At 43.3% G+C, this 22166-nt stretch overlaps 1 protein-coding gene across 1 annotated transcript in view; it reads right to left on the reverse strand.

The window, feature by feature from the left end:
• The window catches only part of ADGRB2 (adhesion G protein-coupled receptor B2), a 143013-nt gene that overhangs the window by 71185 nt on the left and 49662 nt on the right, over window positions 1–22166 (reverse strand). Inside the window, exons 4-7 of the mRNA XM_088153494.1 lie at window positions 11922–12086; window positions 4963–5127; window positions 3811–3912; window positions 859–965 (exon numbers count right to left, since the gene is read on the reverse strand). Coding sequence (XP_088009620.1) covers window positions 859–965; window positions 3811–3912; window positions 4963–5127; window positions 11922–12086 — 539 coding nt within the window. The remainder of the gene's footprint in view (window positions 1–858; window positions 966–3810; window positions 3913–4962; window positions 5128–11921; window positions 12087–22166) is intronic.

Genomic DNA, 22166 nt, shown 5'->3' on the forward strand with positions numbered 1-22166 from the left:
GTTGTTCGTAAGTCCATTTTGTTGGTAAGTCCAACCACAGTGCACCGCATATGTATGCCTGGAAGTTTACAGCATGCTGCATATGTAAACTTCCAGGACCTTCCTTCTGGGACCTTCATTGCTGGAGTTGTTGGAGGTTTGTTCATATCAGAGAAAGTTCGTAACCCAAAAGTTTGTGAGTAGAGGACTGTCTGTATCTGTAGGTATTCTCATCAATACATGTTCTATCATAGCACGAAGGAGAGCCAGTAAAGTGTGGTGGTTAAGGTACTGGACTGGGAACAAGGAGCCCCAGGTTCAAATACCCCCTCAGCCATGGAAGCTTCCTGGGTGACTTTGGGCCAGTTCCTCTCTTTCAGCCCAGCCTCCCTCACAGAGTTGTTGTGTGGGAAAATGGAAGTACTATGTACGCTGCTTTGATCCTGAATGAAAGGCAGGCTATTCATCTAATAAATAAATTGATCTCAACACCAACTACCAACAACAGATTGAACCAGGAGGTTTTATGTGATGATTTGAAACAGGGGGACAAACCTGACCCCCTGCTTTTTTTAAAATTTGGTGTGTGTGTGTGAAAGAGAAAGCATGAGTATTAAATTTTGTAATGAAAAGGGCTGGAAGTTTTAAGCCTCCCTGCTTAGGGAGCTCTGGTCTTGATCATGACTCTTTCCCAAGTTGACACTACTGCAAACAGAAGAACAGCTGGATGTTACATATTTTATATATCTTGCCCACAGTCCTGATCCTCCTTTTCTGCTATGTCAATCCCTTTTTTGAACAAGGCAGGAGGGTGGGTCAAGCGGCAGAGAAGAGGGGAGCCCCAGAGGCCACAGTTGCCTTGCCAAAGTTTGCACCTACTGAAAGATGTAAGTATCGGTACTCATGGGAAATGCAGCGTGCGAAGCTGGGCATGCCCCAGTAAGCCACACCATGGGAGTTGAGCAGGCACTGTCGGCTGGCAGATCCTAGGAAAGAGGCAAGCCACTGGTTAGTGCCCATCGCTGAAGAGGTCAGGATGATCAGCCGCACCAAATTCAGTCTCTCATTCCCCAGTGGTTAGCTTGGGGAGTGGTGGGTTTGAAGTGACCCTAACAGGGTTGTCACCTGCTCTGCAATTCGGGTGGCAAAAATGAGTTGGGAAACTCTCACGCCCACCGGGGAGGTGGGGAGATCAGAAAAGTCAAGACAATGGCCGCCACAGGATATGAAACCCACCATCTTGACTTCTTTTGAACCCCTTGAGGACATCCCTGACTCCTGCACAGATTTGGTTGGCACTTACTAAGAATGCTTAGGCAACTAGCCAAAGCTGGCTTACATTCCCCAGCTTTAAACTTGGGCACATTCTTTTGTTTCTACTGCTGATCGATTTAGCAGCACCTCAATTGCCTTATTAGAAGCATTTTCAGTTCCAAATAACAAGTAAATGTTGCATAACACTTTCAATCCAAACATCTTGGAAGTGAATGGCATCTATGGAAGTCATACCTCTGCATGAGAAGATCTTTGGGCCTGGTGACCCAATGTATTGCATCTTATTTGGAAAAGAGCTTTTCAGCTTCAAATATAGAATAGGGAATGATAGAAATAAGATCCAACCCAACAGCTTTATATTCCCCTGCCGCTTCCAGCTTCTGTGCTAATGCTGCTGTTGCCTTTCTAAATAATTGTCCCCATCCTGACACATTACTGAAACAAACAAACAAAAATATCTTTCCAACTTTGCTTTCTTAAAGTGTTTATTATTTATTATGTTTATTGCCCTGGAGATGCAAATGAACAGATTGTGACCTTAGCGGATATTGTAAGTGGAAGAAGATTCAGATGGGGAAGCCAACCTCAGCGAGAGAAGGTTCCCAGTACAATCTCATTATTTCATGTAACACAGAGGTTCCTTATTTGTAGCACCGTCCCCAAACATGGTGTTTTGGTTCTACACTGGCTTTTTTCTCTTAGAAGAAAGAAACAGAGCTGTTCCTTTTGAGCTGAAGCATGGATATTTCTATTTCTTTATTTAACTAATTGATAAAGCCTCCCATCTACTCAAGGAACTCTGGGCAGCAAATGGAAATAAAACATAACCAAACTATGGGTCGAGGCCCCTAAAAATTACATTATCAACTTATCAAACAAAACCACACCCAAATCAGAGCTCCACCAGCGTCCCCACCGCAATGCCTAGGGGAAGAGCCAGGCCTTCATAGCCTTCTGAAAGGTTAATAGGGTTGGGGCCATCAGCATCTCAGAGGGAGGCTGTTCCACAAGACAGGTGCCATGACAGAGAAGGTATACCTCCTGGGGCCCACCAATGATATTGCTTCACCAATGAGACCTGGAGCATGTCCACTCTGCCTGATTTGGTGGGATGGGCAGAAACCATCAGGGATAGGTGGTCCTGCAAGTAACCTGATCCCATTCCATGCAGGGTTTTAAAGGTGACAACCAGCACCTTGAACTGCACCCAGGTCCTCGCCCCTTCATAATGAGCCAAGGTTGTATCGAGTCAGAATTTTGCTTCTTTCGACTCTACTAAAATTGCAATCATGCCACTTTTCACCATGGGGCAAAGCAATAATGTTTGCAAAATTGTCTTTAAAGGAGGCTTGCAAAAAGCATAGCTTTCTTCAAATGCAAAAGCAGGTTGAAAGTGGGTGCTTTTTTTTCTCAAGGAGAAGATGGACATTGTGTGGGATCAGTTATTTGTTAATTCAGTAAACTTTGGCAATAGATGGAAGGCAAGGCACTGTTCACCCCATGTGAAAGTGTCAAGGGTTCCACCAAGGTAATGAGAACTGCCCTCCAGATTGGCTGGGATAAAAACTCCCAGCATTACTAGCCAACATGAGCTTGGTTGGGAAATTCTTGGATCTGTAGTCCCAAAACATCTGGAGGGCAGCAGAGTGGGGAATATTCCATCGTGGGAAGTTATAAACCAAAAGTCAGAAGCAAAACTCCATCTTTCAGAAGGAAGAGTGCCACTGAGATACAATAAATTGAAGGAGGATTGACCAGGGATGCATTGTAAGTTAGCCAGCTGGTGCAGTCAGCCCCAGTTCTGTCTTCTTTTACTTGATGTTGCTATAGTTTGATGTCTAGAATAACTTCCTACCTTAAAAGCCAACCTGGCCAGAGATTTCAATTTAAAGGGGGAAGCATTCTTGGGTTCTGATTCAAAATAAGGAGTGGTACCACATCCAGGGTTGAGGTTTATTTATGCATAGAATCTGTATCTCCATTTTATAATCTATCTAAATCCGAACAGATTTTTATTAACACGGTTTGAATTTACTACAAAGTATAATTTTATTCCATTTATATTATGTTGACCATGGTCTTTGCCACTCATTTTAAGCTTAGGTTTAATACTGATTTTTGGTCTCTTAAGATGATTTATATAATATATTTAATTATTCATAATGTTAATGATATTTAAGACCTCCCTGACATTTTAAAATCCTCAGTTCATTTATCTGTATTATATTATTTTACTTTTTTCATATTTCCTCTTGTACATATAATTTTCTCTGAAGTACTCAATAAAGAAAAAAAAATCTGGTGTTGCATTATAACTCCCATTTAGCCCAGTTACCTTGGCCCTGATGGGACTGACATTCCAACAAATCTGGAGGCCCTAAAGTTGGTTGCCCTTAATGTCCACGAAAGTGGCCCTCTGTTTTCAGTGTGAAATCCAGTTTGGAAAAGCTCTGTCGTTCATAAATCATCCTCTCCTTTTCCAATTGTCCTCTGTGGCATTTTAGACTCTGGTTTGGGCAACCTACAGTGCCAGTCTCTACCCAGGCACCTACCTACCTGTAGCATTAGATGGGCATTTGTTGTAGACTATTTCGCCGGCTGCAGCTTTCTTCCAAGTCATCAGGGCAATGGATTCATCCCTGCACATCTCATGGAAAGCTGGGGGGAGAGAAGAGGGAAGAGGGTGGGACAGCAGAACAAATGTACCTGCCTATCACAGTAAGCCCAAACTTAGTTGGTCGGGGAAAGGGGAACAGACACAGCAGAAGTAGTGTGTGTGTAAGTAGTCAATGAGCAAATCAAAGCCATGCAGATAACTTATCTCATATTTTTTCCTACCGATCCTCATATAATTGGAGGGAGCAGAATGAGCTGCCCAGAGTCACCCGTTGGGGGTAGATGGGTGGTATACAAATTTAATAATAAATAAATAAATAAATAAATAAATAAATAAGTGTTTTTAAATTTTAAATGTAAATTTTCAAAGGCAAGAGATTTAGAATGTATCCGCAAGGGTGGAGCTGTGTAGTGGTATGTGGGAATGACCTTGGGAGACAGGGGGAAGAGCAGCAGAAGAGACAACGGACAGATAAGAGGCAGCTGAGCCTGCAGAAGGAATGGGGGTGTAGCAAAAATCTCAGAAGGGACCCTCCCTAGCTTCTGGGACTGTAAAGACGATGGGGGAGAAATGTACTTTCAGACTTGCAAGATTCTGTTAATGTAATCTTACCAAAAAAAAAAAAAAAGATAGAACTAGTACTTCTAGCTGTGGTTCTTGTCTGGATTACAAGGCTGACAAGCTGTGTAATCTTGCCCATGTGAAATGACAAAATGGCCACGGACACTGATGAATGCCCAGTTCTTTGTTGCGCACATTGTAGAAGGAGAGCTGTGTTAGTGTAAGGTAGGAAAACATTAGGAGTCTGGTAGCATCTTTTCAGATTAACAAATTCTATTTCAAACGCTTATGCCTCTTAATTTTAATAAAATCTGCGAGCCTGAACAAGTGCTACCAGACTCTTTCTAATCTCAGTCCTTCATTGGACAATCATCTTTCAGTCCTGCACAATTTCCAACTTCTTCTCCTCGGGAGAAATTTCAAAAGCAAATCCCCTTTCATTGAACTGAATTAAAACCAGTAGAAAACCACGTGGGAGAACTTCTCTGCCCATCCCCTTCTAGGAGCGATGCGTGCCATGTGCCAAATACCTGGGCATTTTTTCTCATTGCATGTCTTCACTTCTTCCCCACTGCCCTCACACGGGTAGTCTTGTACTCCTGTCCCCTGGCACATCCGGAAACGTTTCTGCCAGCCTGTGTCACAAGTCTTGGAGCACAAGTTCCAGTCGTTCCATGGACCCCATTTACTCGCAGCTGCAGGTCAAGGGAGTGGAAAATGGAAAGGAATATGAGAAGCTTCTGAACCCCATGGCATACACTCTCTGTTCTCCTTTCTTGTTCACACACGTACGTGCATGTACTCCTAATTTAGATTCCTCTTAGCTGGAGGACCAGACAGAAGAGCTGGGAGATGGAAGAACACCTTCTTGATCAGAGGGGTGCAACAGGGCTGGCTGATAATTGCTTTAATTCAATATTCCACAGATGATTAAACCCATTTATCAATAATTCAGATCTCATTTAAACTAAAACGGCCCGTCTCCCTGCCCACCCGGGCTGTGATCACAAGGGGTAACTTAACAAATGGAATTCATTTCCCATCCCTCAGGCGGTACTCTGTTTTCAAGGCTGCACGATTAGCAGATCCAAACCATCTGGAGATACAGGGCAATTCTGCCCTATTCCTAAAAAAAGCAGCAGCAAGAAATTCTAGAATACGATCTCTAAATGAGCAACCTTTTGGGTATTTGCCAGGACAAGAGTTGGGCCTGGGTCTCTCACATCACAGGGCAGATACTCTGCTCTTCCCAAATTTCTGATGGCAATGGACCACTTTTTTGTCTCGAATTTTGTTTTGGAAGTATACATCACCCCTAATGTCCTTAGTACATGAAGAATGTACCAAAATTACTCTTCTTTGGAGGAATGGAATCCATGGCCAGAGTTCTCATAGGTGGCACCATTTGGACTGTCCTTCCCCTGAAGAAAGGTCATTGGTTTTCTTCACTGGATGTCAGCCCTTTCAGGTTGGCCAGGTCAAGAAACAGACATCACAGGGGTCCCAGGAATACTGTTGTAGGCAGCCTTGGATTAACCATTAATCAGAATAAGGATCTGCTTAGGACACTAAGGGAAGTACCACAGAGGGTCCCCCCACCAACTGTCATGTCCTTAACTCTTTCACTGCCACACTCAACTTTAAATTTCAGCATTTAGTGAGTCTTAATGTCTTGTCAGTTAAGCCAGGGAAGGGCCAAGGGGCACCATTGTTGGGCTGGTCTTAGAGCATCAGTTGACCTTAATCTGGCCCTGGTTGTAGGGTAGTATAATGGAATTGTGAAAGCCTCTCCAAGTTTCTCTCTGACCCATCTTGCACTAAACTAAATCAAGGCCAGGTTATTTTGAGTCTCCTTCTCCCATCTGTGAAACCACTTCTTTAAGTCCCTCTTTGCCATCTCTTTCATGTCTTCCTCAAGGACAACTCTAAATTCCTTTAGACCAGGAATGGCTGAATCATCCTGAGTGACTTGTTTCCTGTGGAAGTTGAGTGCTCTCTTTGTGCCTACTTATACAGGGAGACGCAGCAAGCAGCTATTTCAGTTTCCTCTTTGCATCAGGAATAATCTAATGTCATCTCATACAGAGATACCATGGTTTGCTTATATTCCGAGGGAGAATGTTTAAAAGCAGCTCAGGTCAGTACAGGGAATCATTCAGAGACACCAGAGGAAGCTTCCTTTATGGGCAGATACTTTGAGCGCATAGGAGCCTTTGTTAATTACATTCATCATGACACACCACTCTTTTTTTCTCAGCAAAAACTGCAAATGACTGCTCCTCTCTTTACATTCTTCCCTTACCTGATCTCTTAGCATTTGGCTCAACTGACACATTACAGGTTCCAATCGGGAAATTATATATTTTAATGCTCCCCAATAAGCATTAAACAAAAGTCATCATGCAAAGAATGACAGCACATCAGGGGGAAAGCTAGCACTCTTCAGTCTTCTATTTGGAGCGCTAGCTTTAGAAATGCAAGGGTCTTGCTGTGACATCATCTCATGTCTATGCCTATAGTTGCAATGCTCTAGGGAAAGGTGTGGGCAGCTGTTTTCAGGATGGGAACCCAAAGTTGCCTACATAACTTGCCTGGGGGCTGTGGCCAGTGATGTCATGCAGCTTAAGACACCAATGAGAGTATAGGGGGGAAAGCCCTTTCTTATGGGGCTTGAGCTTTTAAAGGAGTGGAGTGTATAAAACCTCTGCAAATGTTCAGGTACTCCTTTCATCCCTTAACCCCTTCACTAGACCCCTCAAAATGCAAAAACGTTGGGCTTTTGGGGGTGGCATGGCTATAAATGGGTGCTGGAGCTGGGAAGAACTTCTGCTTGGCGTCAGGCGCTTTTGCAGCTGCTTAAAACTGGTTTTTTTCCAAACATGATTCTCGCAGGGAGTATTTAGCCAAATTTATTGAGAGTTACAAGAATTCCAGCAACTGAACCATTTTCCATTTAGAATCAATCTATCTCCAGGTAGGTTAGGGTCAAGACTCTTTGATTTTCTTTCTAACAGCCTTCTGAAGATCCAGGAGGGTGGGTCTCTTTGCTGATAATGGGGAAGTTTACAGATGGCTGGTTATGTAACAATCACTTCAATCTATAGCAGTCTGGGAGCCAGCCATCTGATTTTGATTTAATAGAAGCCCTGATTCCTTTGGAACTTGAGCTTCTCTGGTCCTGGAAATTCCCATTGCCCAATCTCCTGCTTCCAAAAGGCTTTCAACCATCTGCAATCCCTCTCCCCCAACAGGGCAATCTGTAAATCATCATTATCATCATGGGGTCTGTGAGACTAGGCTGAAGCTGCCATAACTAAAAATGAAGCAGGCATGTAAGCAGAGAGGACAAAAGCCAGGAATCTTGTCTATGAGATCCCTTTGGGGAGGTAGATAAGAAGGAAGCAAGTCGTTAAGGAAACAAAGGACTGGAACCAGACAAAAGAAGTTGGGCCTGAGCACATGGAAACCCTCATTCCAATCCCATCCACTTATAAATCAACCAAGAAAGGACTTTGGGGGATAAAAGGGGTCCCAAAGCCTGCCCACTCTGAGTCATCTGAGTCATCTTTGGATCCAGACTTGGCAGCTTCCCTCCCTCTAGCTAGTGCCTGGCAGCCTAGTTGGGAAGGACCTGGCTAAGTGTGGATGAGTGTGTGTGTGTGTGTGTGTGTGTGTGTGTGTGTGAGAAGGAGCAAATGTTCCTTGCAACCAGTAAAGTTTTGCTGTTACTTTAAATTCACTGGGTCTCCGTGTATTACAAAGAACCTCTTGTGCCTCAGTGTTTGGTTGGAAGTGATTTGTGTGTATCCCTAATTATTTCCCGGCTGTTGACCAGGGCTGTGTGTGTCTCTGCTCTAGCCACACCTATTTGGAAAACCCAGGTAGAAAGCAAGGAGGGTTGACAAGATCCGCGTGCCTCAACAGGCTGTGAGTGTGTGAGTGAGTGAGTGAGTGAGTGAGCATAAGCGAACCTGGGAGCAGCGTGTGTAACAGCTCAAAGTCATAAACAGCCACAACTTGATCAGGCAGCTAGCCATTTTCACGCTAGTGTTCAGAGGCATATCAGCCCTGGATCCCCCCTCCTCCTCCCAAGAAGATGTCAGGGATGAGACTGTGGCACCTTGGATTTCTCTTCCTCTTGTTTGGAAGTTTGGCTTGGGGAGGGGAAGCTGAAGGCCATCCCATGTCTTCTACAACTGGAGACTACAGCTCCAGTTCCTGATTCTGATCTGCAGCTTTTGGGTCTTACACAGCATTACACACCGTTGAGTGGAGGAACAGAGGACTGAATGATGCAGGAGGTTCAGGTTTTGGCCTCCCCAGGAAAAGGAGCCTACTTAGGAGTCAGTACTAAGCGTTGGCTGATTTTAAGAAGGAACTTTAATAGTCCTTTATAGAATAATGGATTCAGGCATTGCCGGAGACAGTTTGTGCTTTAGCGTGCCTTGTGTTCTGCACACAGGATCGAAACTAGATTCTCACCCGCATCCTGGCAATGCTTCTAGCTCAACCTATCAAGCAGTTCACAACCAAGACAGCTAGATTCTCACCATCTGGATTTGACCTTGGAAGCTGGATATATATATATGTACTTTAGCTCCCATTTATTATTCAGCATATTAAGACAGAGCTTCTTTGATGCCCTTGATTCTTTTCCTAAGAGTTTCTTGACTGGGAGGGCGAGGAGGCTGTTCTCTGTTTCACAGATACAAAAGGAACGTCCATCTGTTCTTGTTCCACAGTATCTGAAAGTGTCCATTCCCCAGATAATTCCATTATAAGCTCCTTTTGATAATATATTGTGCTTCTTGACTTTTGCAGATGATCTTTCTACTAATGTTCGGTAATTGTATTAAACCTGCCCGAGAGCAACCCAATACCCAGCCAAAATCAAAACTAAGAGATCTGGATTCAAGTTCCACTTCAGATACGGACCCTTCCCATAATCGGAGAAAGCAGCAAGTTGAACTCTCAGTCACTGGAAACAGGAAGCGACAATGATTTACCTTGCAGGATTAGTGAGAGCACCCCCCCCCCCAAATAATCTCAAAAAGGATGAATAACAGTAGCCAAATACCCACTGAGCTTCAGAGAGAAAGAACCTAAGGGGTACTAAATAACAAATTCTGGCCATCTCCAGACCCAGCTGTCACTCTTCAGTAAAAACTGGCAAATGAAACTTGATGCTGCGGGGAGGGCGAGGGGGGGGGGCGGAAGGGAGGCAGAAGCAGCCCAAGGCCATCTGTCACTCCTGCCTGATGACTGTCATCTTCAAACCCACTGCATTAGGACCTGTGATTTTACAAAGAGCAGCTGTTGCTCCAGACCGATTGGCAGAGTGCAGGGTGGAGGTACAACATGACTTGCCAAGTCTTTAGCCCCGGATTTGGACAGCAGCGACCCAAGATTCTGGGGCACAGTTTGAAATTGAGTTCATAAAAGCCAAGAGCTGTCCTGTTTGGCCAAGGAAAGGACTCGGAATCATGACGTCCTTGCAGACTTTTTATGTTCTTCCCATTCGGCCCAGGTCACCAGTCATTCTCCAGGTATTCCTGGTGCAGTGAGGAAGACTTTGGGTCCCCCTTCATGGCCACTCCTTAGCAGAAGGCCTCCAAAGATGAAGGGTGGCTGGGTTTCAGTCCTCATGAAAACATTTCATGGCAGAGTTGAAATCTGTCTCACTACACAACTGTCCTACCTTCAGATGTGGCATCCAGCAAAGCTTACCTGTGCTCAATAGATTATACTTTTGGGCAATAGATAGTCTTTGATAGAACCAGAGAGATTTAGGGGTTAATGGAGGGTGCAAAGTATCTTGAATTTGAAACATCTGGTCTTAAGCCTAAAAGAGTTATTTTGAGTGCATTGGTAACATCAGTACCGTCCTGAGTTTCAAATCCAGGAGTTTCAGATTCAAAAAATGTTTTCTCTCAAGTTCAAGATGGGCAGCCCCAATTAGCTCTATTTCTATCACAAACCACTTCCAAATGCATCAAATGATCCTGTTTCAAATTGCAAAGATATTTTTTGCAGCTGAAGCAACTGTCTTGAGGTCAAAACAAGGTGGTTTTGGATGTCAAACAATTCAGACTTGACCTGTTTTGCATATCACTGGTCTAAACTCAACCACTGGATGTCTTTGGGCCAAGCATTTTTTTGTCACACCAACTTACCTCACACAACTGTTGTTGTTGTTGTTGTGAGAACAAAATAACAGCTGGCCCCACGCTCACCACCTTAAGCTCATTAAAGTAAAAGCTTGATGAAAGTGAAATAAATAAAAATAAAGTTCTATTCATCTCCCTTCCTCAGTGAGTTTAAAATGCTAGCTCAGTTGGGCTTTTTGGATCCAACCTCTTTTTCTGCTGTTTTATCTCGGTTGCTCTGTTTGTTTCTTTTTAAAAATGCCTGCAGGCCAGTTTGACAACTAAGCTCAGTAGCATTTTTTTTTTTAAAAAAAACTAAATAAATCCCCTGCTTTTGCTTGACTGGAGAGTTCGTTCTCCCCATCAAGGTCCCTGAGATCAATGAGACAGTGGGGATGAGTTGTCCAAAAATTATTTGTTGAACTCAGCAACCTCAGACTCCTCCAAGAGATATATCACCTTGGGCAGGGAAGAAGGAATGGAAAAGTTGTAGCTAAAGAGCAACGGGTCCAGGAAATGGAAGACAAACATTTATCACAAGGCCAGCCTTGGGCAGAAGGGGCGGGTCAAAATCTGCAACATGGCAGAGATGGGATCTCAATCAAAACTCCATCCCTTCGGCATGTGTGTTTGATCATGATGGTACACCTGCTCTTTGCAGATTTTGACACCCTTCCCTGTCCCCCCCCCCCCACTGGACTTTCCTGCTGGACAGTGATTTCTTATCGTCAGTGCTTGCCAACTAGCTATGTTGGCGTTGTGAACGTTTAACCTCTTTCCTGCTTAAAGGGGTGCCAGTGGATCTCACAGAGATGACTACTGATGCCATCTCTCATGTGGAACAAGCCGTGAGACACCTATTTCGAACACTTGAGAGTTTATATCTGGTGGCATTTCCTGAATAACAAGTTTTCCCACAAATTGACTGAATGATTCCTGCTGTGAGAAATCATGAAGAGGCTGAGAAAGGAACAGAAGGGAGATTGAACATAAACAATCAAAAGACAGAAGGAGAGTCCATCGACAGCCTACCTCATAAGCAGCAACTCAACCCAGGTGGGAAGAAACATTTCAGATCATTGAAAGAGACTCCACCTTAATGTTCTCACTATAAATGAGGGCTGGAAAGTCCTCTTGCAGTTTCCAAGATGCTGTGTTTACCCCAAAACTAGCATTAGACATACCTTTCTGAAGTCTGTCATTCATGTTTCCTCAATCTTGCTGGGCTGTGTGGGGGTTGAGATGAATACCCAAACTAGTCACATCCATCTGCCATTGTGCTGGATTTTTCCCAGGCCATTATCTGGTTTTCTGAAGTCAGTGAATAAATACGGCTCCCTTACCTGAACATTCTGGATTGTAACACTCCCTGGCATCAGCGTGAGCTCCTTTGCACTCTGCCAAGCCATGAGCCAAGACACTGCACTTGCGGGTCCGCTGCTGAGTACCGTTGGAGCATGACACAGAGCACCGGCTCCAGGATCCCCAGTCCAGCCACTGGCCTTCCACTGTCACAAAGAAGCACAAGGAAAAGCCTTTAATGAAGAATGGAGGAGGGGTGGAAATTCAACATGCTCCTCTTTCAGTTCAAACCACCGTCATCTCCATCCTATCTACTTCCCAAGGCAGGAATCCCTCAAGCTTAATTTAAGCAGACCCCGAATGAACAAGAAGATGGACCAGATGACCAACTGTCTGGTTCTACAAAGTATCTCCCTTCAAAGAAGAACCCAGCGATGCCACTCAGCAGGATCCTACAAACAGCCACACTGTGCACCATGAGAAGGAAGAGGGAGAAAAGAAGGCAGGCAAACCCAACAGCCAAAATAATGTAAACCAGCTTTCTCAACCCATGGTACACTGTAGCCCTGGAGGTACACAGTAGTGTTTAGGACATAGCTTCCTTCTCCAAATAGGAAAGGGGGAGAGAGATGGAAATGAGGAGGGCAGAGCTACCAATCTCCAAACAAGCATGCCAAGACAAGGAGAACAGAGCACCTCAACAGTATGTTTATGGGAGTCCAGGACTGGAGCAGTCTCTGAAATGTTTGAGCACGTCAACCGAGCCCAAGAACAACAGGGAAACGATCCATCCAAGTTCTGTTCCATTATTGCTTATACCATATAGACAGAATCTTGCCAAACTAAATCCGTACTACTCTAACCTTGTGGATATATACCCTGGGAGGTTCTAGGGAGTGGCTATCCTGAACCTCTTCCTCTTCCCACGCTCCTGCTCCGGACTGTGTGGTCTCTGGTCTCTCCCCACTTCCTGGAATGTCCCTCCTTCCTGAGAACCTGCTTCTCCGCTGCTTTCCATCACATCGCCTCCCCCTTCGTAGACACTTTCCATCACAGAGCATAGGAGCTAAGGTAAAATAAAAAAGGTTTTAAAATAGCTAACTCTCATTGTTTGGATATATTTTTTTGGTTTGGGCCTAAGGGAAAACAGCTGTTGTGGTAGCAAGTTCTGCTTCAGTTCTCACTCACTGTGTTTTATTGTATTTTTTAATACTTCAACTTACTGTAACGGATAAGTTTAACAACAGTGTATCTATAAACATGTTCTTCTTGGGAGGACATTTTTCTGGGGGGGGGGTGTCTTTCCTGGGACAAGTTTTTAAGACAAGTGCTTGATGAGATTTAAGATGTAAAAGACTGATAATGACTGGTGTGGATGAAATTAGGGTGCTTGCTTAGCCTTCAAAAGTGGAAGCATCCGTTGTATAAAATGAGCAGCTGATTGTGAGAGATTACAGGGAGGCTGGAAAGGAACGTAAGAGAGAATAGCGGATGAATCAGTTGACAGCTTATCTCGTAAATGACAACGCAGCCCAAGTGGGGAGAAATCTGCCCAGAAGCATTTCAAAGTATTCCAAGAATCTCCACCTTAATGATACTCACTATAAAGGAGGCTGGGGGATTCCTTAGAATCCAGTTTCTAAGATTCTGTTATTTATCCCAGACAAGCAATAAAGCTACTTCGCATCAATCTGTGTAATTCTTGCTTCCTTGATTTTGCCCAGCTGTGTGGGGTAGCTGGGCAAATTGATACCTAAGTGACAACAGCATGCTCCTATGCCTCTCCTTGCCACACCCTGCCATAGTCCAAGGCAACAGCATTGAGCATGTCCTCACTGCCATGTCCTATCAACAGCATCCAATGGTGTGAGACAGGGAAACCCCAAAGTATCACAAGATTGGGGCATGAGTACATTGCTGCGGAACAAGGATCCAGCAGTGAGACCATGGGGTCAAATTCAATATCCTCTTTGGCCCCTCCACAGGTGAAAAGGTGTGGAACAATAAGCTGCTGTGGGACAGCAGATCTATCTGCAGGAGAATTGCAGGATAAGGAGCTGCGACGGTTAACTGTATGGCTGCTGTTTTTGCTGGCAGAAGCAGCAAATTTAACGGAACAAGTTGTTCCAGAGGAAGCTAGCAACAAAGCACAAGCTGACATTTCAGTTCATGGTCCAGAGCTATACAGGGACTCTCCCAAGTCTCTACTTAAGCCTCCATGAGTGGTACCTAAAAACCCTAACAAGGACAAAGCAGAAAAGCATGCCTTTAAGCCTTCTGATGGTAGGAAAGTATCTGAAAAGGAGGAGAGTCTGGGAGAGGCTTTGAAACTGAGGAAGAAGTCTTGAAAAGACTCCTGGCTTCCAGGGAGTTGGTCTTTTAAGCCTGTTATGACCAGTTCTAGGCTGGGCCTCCCTTGCTTGTATAGTCCTCCAATCTGTTGTCTTCAAAAGCCATTATTTCTCTTGGGCTTCCTCAATTCTCCCTTTCCCCGTGTTATCTGGAAAGAGGGAGAGAAAAGCAGAAGAAAAAGCGTGGTAGAACTGGGGAACATCTTTTGCAACCCAGAACTAGGAGATAAATTAGGGCCCTGGAAAGCACCATCATCATAACTATCCCCATCCCCATCCCCATCCCCATCCCCATCCCCATCCCCATCCCCATCCCCATCACCATCCCCATCCCCATCACCATCACCATCATCATTAATAAGTGGGAATGGGCATCTTAGAGAAGTTGCCCTCAGTATATTGGTGACCTATGATTGTTAGATTTGGCCTCAGTGTTCCAGACCCAAACAGCAATAATCCAAACCATTCTGCTCTCCCATTCTAGCCCTCTTCATCTATTGATGGATTCCTTCTCATCAACACTGTCCCGCTTTGAGGGTTCCATGTGAAACATGGAGTGATCACTTTTCCCCCAGTAAGACTGCATTTCCTTCTTTATTTTATAAATATAAAGCTATCCAGTGAGGACCTTGAGTCATGCTCAACCTAGATATAAATGAGAGATGGTGAATTTGGTGAAGAAGTGGGCTATATGTCAACATTATGGCTGATGAAAGCCAACCAGACTAAGAAAGAGGAAAAGTAAACCCAGGGAACAACAACAGCAGGGCCAACAACATCTGGTCTGATTGTAAGGACATAATTCCTTTGACTGGTTTCCCTGCCTATCTCATTTTGCCTCTCATCCCTCAAGTGCCAGGGAGTTTCCTTAATCTGGACTCTTCAGGGGCTTTGTACTTGCCTCTGCCAGTTCTTAAAAAAAAAAAAAATGTTGACTCTTGGTGATGTCATGGACACAACCATAACTTTTTCAGCAATAGTGTGGAAGTGACTGGTACTGCCTTCTTCCAATATTTTTTTTCTTCTCTGTTTAGCCTAAAACTTTAATACCCCTCTGCTCATCCTCAAGACCCTGCTTAGCTTCTGAATTCAGAGAAGGTGGATAAGGTTCTGCCAGCTGTTGAGACCACCTGTCCTTAGCTAGGTAAACATTCACATTTGGTGGCAAGACCCGATCTTCCCATTAGCCAGAGACCTGGAATACTCTTGGAGCCCCAAATCCAAAGCAGGTCTAAAATCAGTAGCTAAGAAAGCAGTCTTTCCAGTAGGCCACATGGTATCACTTGGCCTCCCTTAGCAACCTGACCACTCAAAAGAAATGGCTGTGAGCTGCGTGTAGCCAAAGGAGTTGATGCATCTTGCACAAGCCTGGCCTGCAGTCTTCCTTTGAATAGCACCCAGTACCCAAAGGACAAGGTCAACGTTGACAACAATAGGGGAGAAGTAAAGCTCTGGATAGTTGCTATGAAGCAGTTTTCAGCAGCTGGTGAGGATGGTGGCCTCTCCTCCTTGAAGCTGTGCAAAAGCTGCTGTCTGCCATAGTCTGCTTCTGCTACTAGAGGTAGGAACCAATAAAAATGCCTCATTAAATCATAATGAGGCCTTTGAGGTGATTTGGTCCAGCCCCCTGCTCATTGCAGGATCTTCAATGAAGGATGAAACTGCAGCATTGCTGGCAGGTGGTTGTCCATCTCGTAGCCCTGCCAACTCTCGAGGCAGGCTGTTTCACTGCTGAACAGTTCCTATGGCTGGGAAGCTTCTCTTAATATTTAGCCCAAATCTGCATGTCTGACATCCCCACTCAAAAAATAATGTTGCTCCATCTTCTGCCTGGAGGAGGTCTTCCCTGAACTTTCACTTTTCCAGGTTTAAAATATTTGGTTCCTTCAAACATTTCTTATAGAACTTAGTTTCCAAAATGCTGGACGCTGTCTCTCTTAATGCAGCCTATTTCCATTCTTTTAGTAGATGCATCACACTGCTGGCTTATATTCAGGTTATCCATTGAAGCAGTTGGATTCTTTTAGCATTTTCTGCTGCCAAGTCAGATCAGTCCCGTCTATATCTATACCAGAGTTGCAAGACCTTAATTTATCTTAGTTGACTTCCCTTGGGTCAGTTTCAGCCCTATGTTCCAGCCTATTAAAATCCTTTGGAATCTTAATTCAGGAATGAAATGGAATATTCATTACTGAAATTTTCATTAGCATTCACAGCATCCCCTCCCACCAAAAAGTTTAAATCGGTTCTAATCCTTTAATCTAATGTTGCTGCATATAATTTAGTCCAATGGTTGAGTTTGTACAAGATGCAAAAGGAGGCTAAAATGGGTGGGGTACTTTGTGGAAGCCCAGCAATTATTTCTTTGTCTTGGTAAAGCGGATTATGTGAATGCAGCAACTACATTTTCTTAAACTGAGTTTAATAACAGGGGTGCCAAAGTATTTGATTATGGCTCTAAAGAACTTCTACAATGAATGAGAAACCACCCTTGGTAGTAAATTTGGAGAAACAAAGAATTCAGAACAGGGAAAGAAGAGTGACAAGGATGTATAGTTTCACTTATACAGTGTATATATTTTAGGAACAGCAGGATTGGAAAATATGACAGGTGGAAACCAAACAAAAGCCAAACATGGTTGTATAACAATTTGAGATAGAAAGACAACACTTTTTTGTTAACCAGAAGGAAGGAAGGAAGATTGCTTTCCTTTTTAAGAGGACATTTGATCTGACCTGATGGTGATCGGACAACCATTTGTAGCTATCTTATGTTGATCTAGGGTTGTAGAGTTTCATTAAGTTATTTCACGCTTTACAGTTAACTGACCAGGGTTGATAGCTTGGGACAGTGCAACCATTGTGGAAATAAATAAATAAAACTGTAAGTGCTCATTATGAAAGCAAAATGGAAACTGGGAAATCCGTGCTAATATTACATAGTAGAAAACAAACGTAGTATCAACCAGCTTGATTAGTGAGCTGACAGTTGACAGTGAAGAAGAGAAGGTGTTTAGCTGCTTTTGTTCCTGTGCCCAAGAATAACTAAAAGTGGACAGTATGATGGAGAAATAAAGAGATTAATCTTAGGGCAATGACAAATTTAGACACAATCATGAAGGATAAGGATATTTCTATGACAACAAAGATAAGAATAGTTAAAGCAATGATCTTTACAGTGAACATATGGCTGTGAAAGCTTAACACTGAGAAAGAGCAAGAGAAAGAAAATAAACACCTTTGAATTATGGATTTGGAAATGGTTACCAGGAGCACCATGGACTGCAAGAAGAACCAGTCAATCAATCGTAGAGCAGATAAAAACTGGCTGCTCTCTTGAGGTAATGATCAACGAGCAGAAGCTCACCAATTTTGGATATGAGATGTGAGTTGATGATGGATAACCATCCTTGGCAAGATTGAGGGAAACAGAAAGGGGAGGTGGATGGAGAGGATGAAGATCCTGGAATTATCCTTGGAAGAACTGTAAGTTATTTCTGAAGACAGGTTGCAATGATGAACATTTGTCCAAAGGGTTGCCAGGAATGGAACCCCACTTGATGGCCTTCAACCACATTTGATCTCTTTCAGTGCTCTAGAAGAAAGACCCAAGCTGATAACGTGTTGGCCATTTTCTATCTTTTATCATTTCTCCACTATCAATTTCTGAGCACTACTTCGAGGGTTTCCTCTTGCAGGATTAGCTCCCACTATTTCCCAAGTCTTAGATATCATTGGGTGAGATCACTCAACTGATATATGAAATTGGTATTAAAAAGAGATGGTGTGTTCTTTCTCTTCTTCAACCAGGAAGTCTTTCAACCATAGCAATGACACTTGGTCTGATCTCAGAAAAAAGATGAACTCTGTTGGTTGATGGGTGCTGGTAGATTAGGCCCTTGGAGATTGTTTTAGGAGTCCTTGAGAAAGGCCAAGAGTTTCCCCACTTTCTCCAGTATGAAAAGAACATAATCTGGGAGGATGAAGAGAAGCTGGCTAATGCATTCCTATAATCAACTCAGCTAAACCAGAAGCCTGGAAAATACAAATAACTAATTCCCTTACAAGACTGGGATCTGGCATTATTCCTGCTTCTGATGTACCACTCCTAGATTTCTTAAATTGCATGCCTGCCCCTACCCTGATCCTCAAATACCTCAAGGCAATGAACCTTATAGATCTCAAATGCATCTGCTGAATTTCCAAAATAATTGGAGTTAGAGCATAAATTAATGCTGACAATGTTTAAGCCATGCTGGCTTGCATTTGTTAGTTCCACACATTTGTCAGATTACCTCCAGGAAATTCAACAAAAGTGAGAGGTGGGAACACCAAGCAAGTAAAGTTTTAAAAAGGGGAAAAAAACACCAGGCATATAAATATAAATGAATATGCCATTATGAACGCTTTATAAAAATAAGGGGTAAGGATCTTCTCCCTTGTAATACTAGCTGTCAAATTTCTCTCAGCTGATACTGAAGTTGATTAGGCAGTGATTCAAGGATCAGATCTCTGATAAATAAACTAATTGCAAGAGCTGAGAAAGCAGTTAGAAAGAATTCCAGGGACTGCCAAGTCTGAAATGCGAGCCCTATTTATAGTGAAATTAAAATTCAATTCTTGCACATCTCTCTCCCACTTACATGGTGCAATGGGCAGAAGGGATGGTTACTACTTGTCCCTTGTAATTGCAATGGACTTGTGTTGTCTCAGGCTCTTTGCTGATCTTAGTAAAACCACTAGGACGTAGAAGTCAATTGACACAAGTTTTAAAGGAATTAAAGAAGTCTGCAGAGGATTATTGGGTTGGCACATCATGCTAAGCTATGGCTAACTGAACAGAGGTTTACTGAGTAAGTCACAACTATGCTAGATTCACATAGCACAGCCAATCTTGCCCAACCAGTGCATCCTCAAAAGACATGGACTTCAAGTCCCAGAAATCTCAGCCATGAATGCAGGGACTAGGAATTCTGGAAGTTAAGGTCCATACCACAGCAAGGTACCCAGGTTGGAGAAAGATGTGTGAAACCATACCCAGAGTTTCTAAATCAGAATGGATGGACACTTGGTCACAAGTAGGCAAAAGTATTATGGCTTACTGAACCTTGCTGATAGTCTAGTAACACCTGTTAGCTAAATGAGACATCAGTGTGGCCATATGTAATATGTAGGGAAAAGTTCCAGTTTCAATTTCCAGTCGAGTGTAGATTTGCAGTAAATTATTATGCTCTTTCTCAAGACAATCTGATATATTTCTATCCTAACATCAATCCTACAATTATATACTCAATATCAGCCTCCTTTCTTCTGTCCAGAGCCAATTATTTCTCCTTTTCCATCAGCACCAGAGCTCTTCCACAAACATAGGTCAGCCCACCACTGCAAAATAATGATTCAGCTGGACATGAATGCAGAGCTCTGCCCCAGTATTTGTCTCAGCATCATGCGTGGGAGACTACAGTGGCCCAAAATATTAATGCGAATTAATAAATGGTAGCAACAGCTTCACTAATAATATCAAAACATACAATAGCAATGTCCCAGAATTAAATCTCTGTCTTTATAAATCTCTTATAAATTAAGGCCAGCAAGGGACCATCTCCAGCACTTTAGATCAACCTTTCAAAACCTTTTCCTTTCCAGGTGTACTTCCAGAGAAGCACAATTCCCATTTAAAGAGGACAGAAGATTCCTATTGCTGAAAAGCAAAAAAATACTTTGCTTTCTCTCCTGCTTTTGTCATTTTCTCCTGGCCATGAAAAAATCATTTGCATGAAGACACCTTTCAAAGAGAAGAGTTTTCTCCAGCCTACCCTTTGGGAGTTTTATTGGTCAATCTAACCCTGGGTGGGAAGAAAGCAGATGGACTGATAGAGTGGGTTGCCAAGGACAAAAGACAATCAGAAAAATAGCACAAAGCATGATAAGCATGCAAAGTCTTGCTTTAAGCTTTCACAGAGAGCCAACTGACAATTTTCATTGTTCAAAATGAAATCAAAATCATGTTCTGAAGTGGCATACTTTTCAGGGACCGTAGACCAGCAAGATTTGCACAAAGAAAATGCGTCTTTCTTTTTGAAAAAAGATGGCAAAATTAAATCTTGCTTGAGTATAATTGGATGAAACATGACAACAACAAATGTACAGAAAAGAAAACTCCCCCCTGCCACAGTCTATGGCAAGCTAGATAGTGGTACAATTAAGCCAATTGTGCATGCAACGTGCAACAATTATCCAGCCCAGTAAAATGTGCATTCGGAAACCCATATCATTGGATGAAGATAAACACGATGTGAAATTAAGTCAGGGCCACAGACAACATCCAAACATTATTCACATCTGCAGTCTTTTATACTCCTGTCAAGGATTATGAAAGGGGAACAAGATGTATCCTGGGCCTGATGCACATGGAGAGACCATGTGTATTGCATGCACAAGGTCTCTGGTTCAATCTCCAGAAATGTCTGCCAGAATAAAGTCTGGTCAATCCTTCATCTTTGTTGGAACACCCTGCAGTCAATGGTTCATAGCCAACATTAGCAATTTTCCATGCCCTGATCCAGAATCCCAAAGTCCCCTGATATGACTGCCCAGCAGCAGCTACAACAACATCAAAAGACAGAGCTGGTATGGCAGAATTGTGCAACGGATGTGGACTGTATAACTGCACTCTTTTGCAATGTAAGATGATCAAGTACCTAATTTGTGTAGTTGCACAATTGCATCATGTGCTCATGTTAGGATTTGGCCCTCCCTTGCACCTCCACCCCTGACCCTTCATATGTCTATGTCCCCCAAATATACTATCCTGCAACATTTTTCTACCTGGCCTCACTTGGTGTGATGAAAGAGATTTTATTTTCCAAGGAGCAAAACATTTCAGAAAAAGCCTTCCTGCAGGAGAACATCTTCTCTTGCATTTCTCCAGCCATCTGCAGCCTCCCTGGCTTTTCACTTTCCAATTCAGTCCAAAGGAAGAGATCAGGAAAGAACTCCTCCCAAAGAGAGTTTTCAACAGCGGTGCAGTTTTACTCCAAAACATTGGAGAATTTCTTCCTCTCCTGGAGAATCTGGAAGAAATCACCCAGCAGAAATCTCTGCTGAAAAATGTGATGGGTAATTTTAAAAGGCCACCCATCCTCTGCTTTCAGAAAAAAACTATCCAGATGACTCTCTAAAAAGTGTCTAGAGGATTTTGGGGATTACAACTCTCAGAATCCCAAACAGCATAGCAAACAGCTGGAACTTCTGCTAGTTCTTGCCTTCTAGAGGACTGTAGTCTGGGGAAAGCTGCTGTCCTGGAAGGCGAGCCATGTGGTTCCCCTGACCATCGGCATGTTTTGTCAATTCATCTCTTAAGGCCTGCCGAGCTGCCTGCCTCATCTTCCTTTTTCCCCCAATTCTTTTAATGTTCAGCTGGCATGCTCAGAGCAGATGGTCACCCTCTAGCACCATCTTTATTTCCAAGAATGCCTCTGAGCCCTCATAGAGGGCCCAGAGGTATTCTTACAAAATCAAAATGGTGGGTAGCCACAGTATAATCCTGACTTGAGCACTGTACCCACCAGGCTTCTTTTGACCGGCGAGGCAAGAATAGATTTTCAAGGACTTGAAAGCTCTGATAAGTTGATTTATTGTGGAAAAGCTGAAGAAGCCATTATGAAATAATTCCAGAGACTGCTGTGAATCAAACACAGGACTATTTACAGTGAAATCACAGTTCAAATGCTTGTACCAATTTCTCCCACCGTTTCTATCCATCTCATGCTTTGGTAACAGACGGATCTGTTATCAGAACGTTTGCCTGAGACTATTCAAGAATCAGCTCTTACATTACTCACCTGCCCTGAAAATGGCAATGTTAAGCAGAGAGCCTCCTGGGGGGCTAAAGCAAGTGGCAGGGTGTCAGCCCTGCCAGGTAAACCAGACAGG

This window comes from Python bivittatus, unplaced genomic scaffold (assembly GCF_059951505.1).
Source record: "Python bivittatus isolate LINGU-HERP-01145 unplaced genomic scaffold, Pbiv_v1 ctg000040_np1212, whole genome shotgun sequence".
Taxonomy (NCBI): Eukaryota; Metazoa; Chordata; class Lepidosauria; order Squamata; family Pythonidae; genus Python; species Python bivittatus.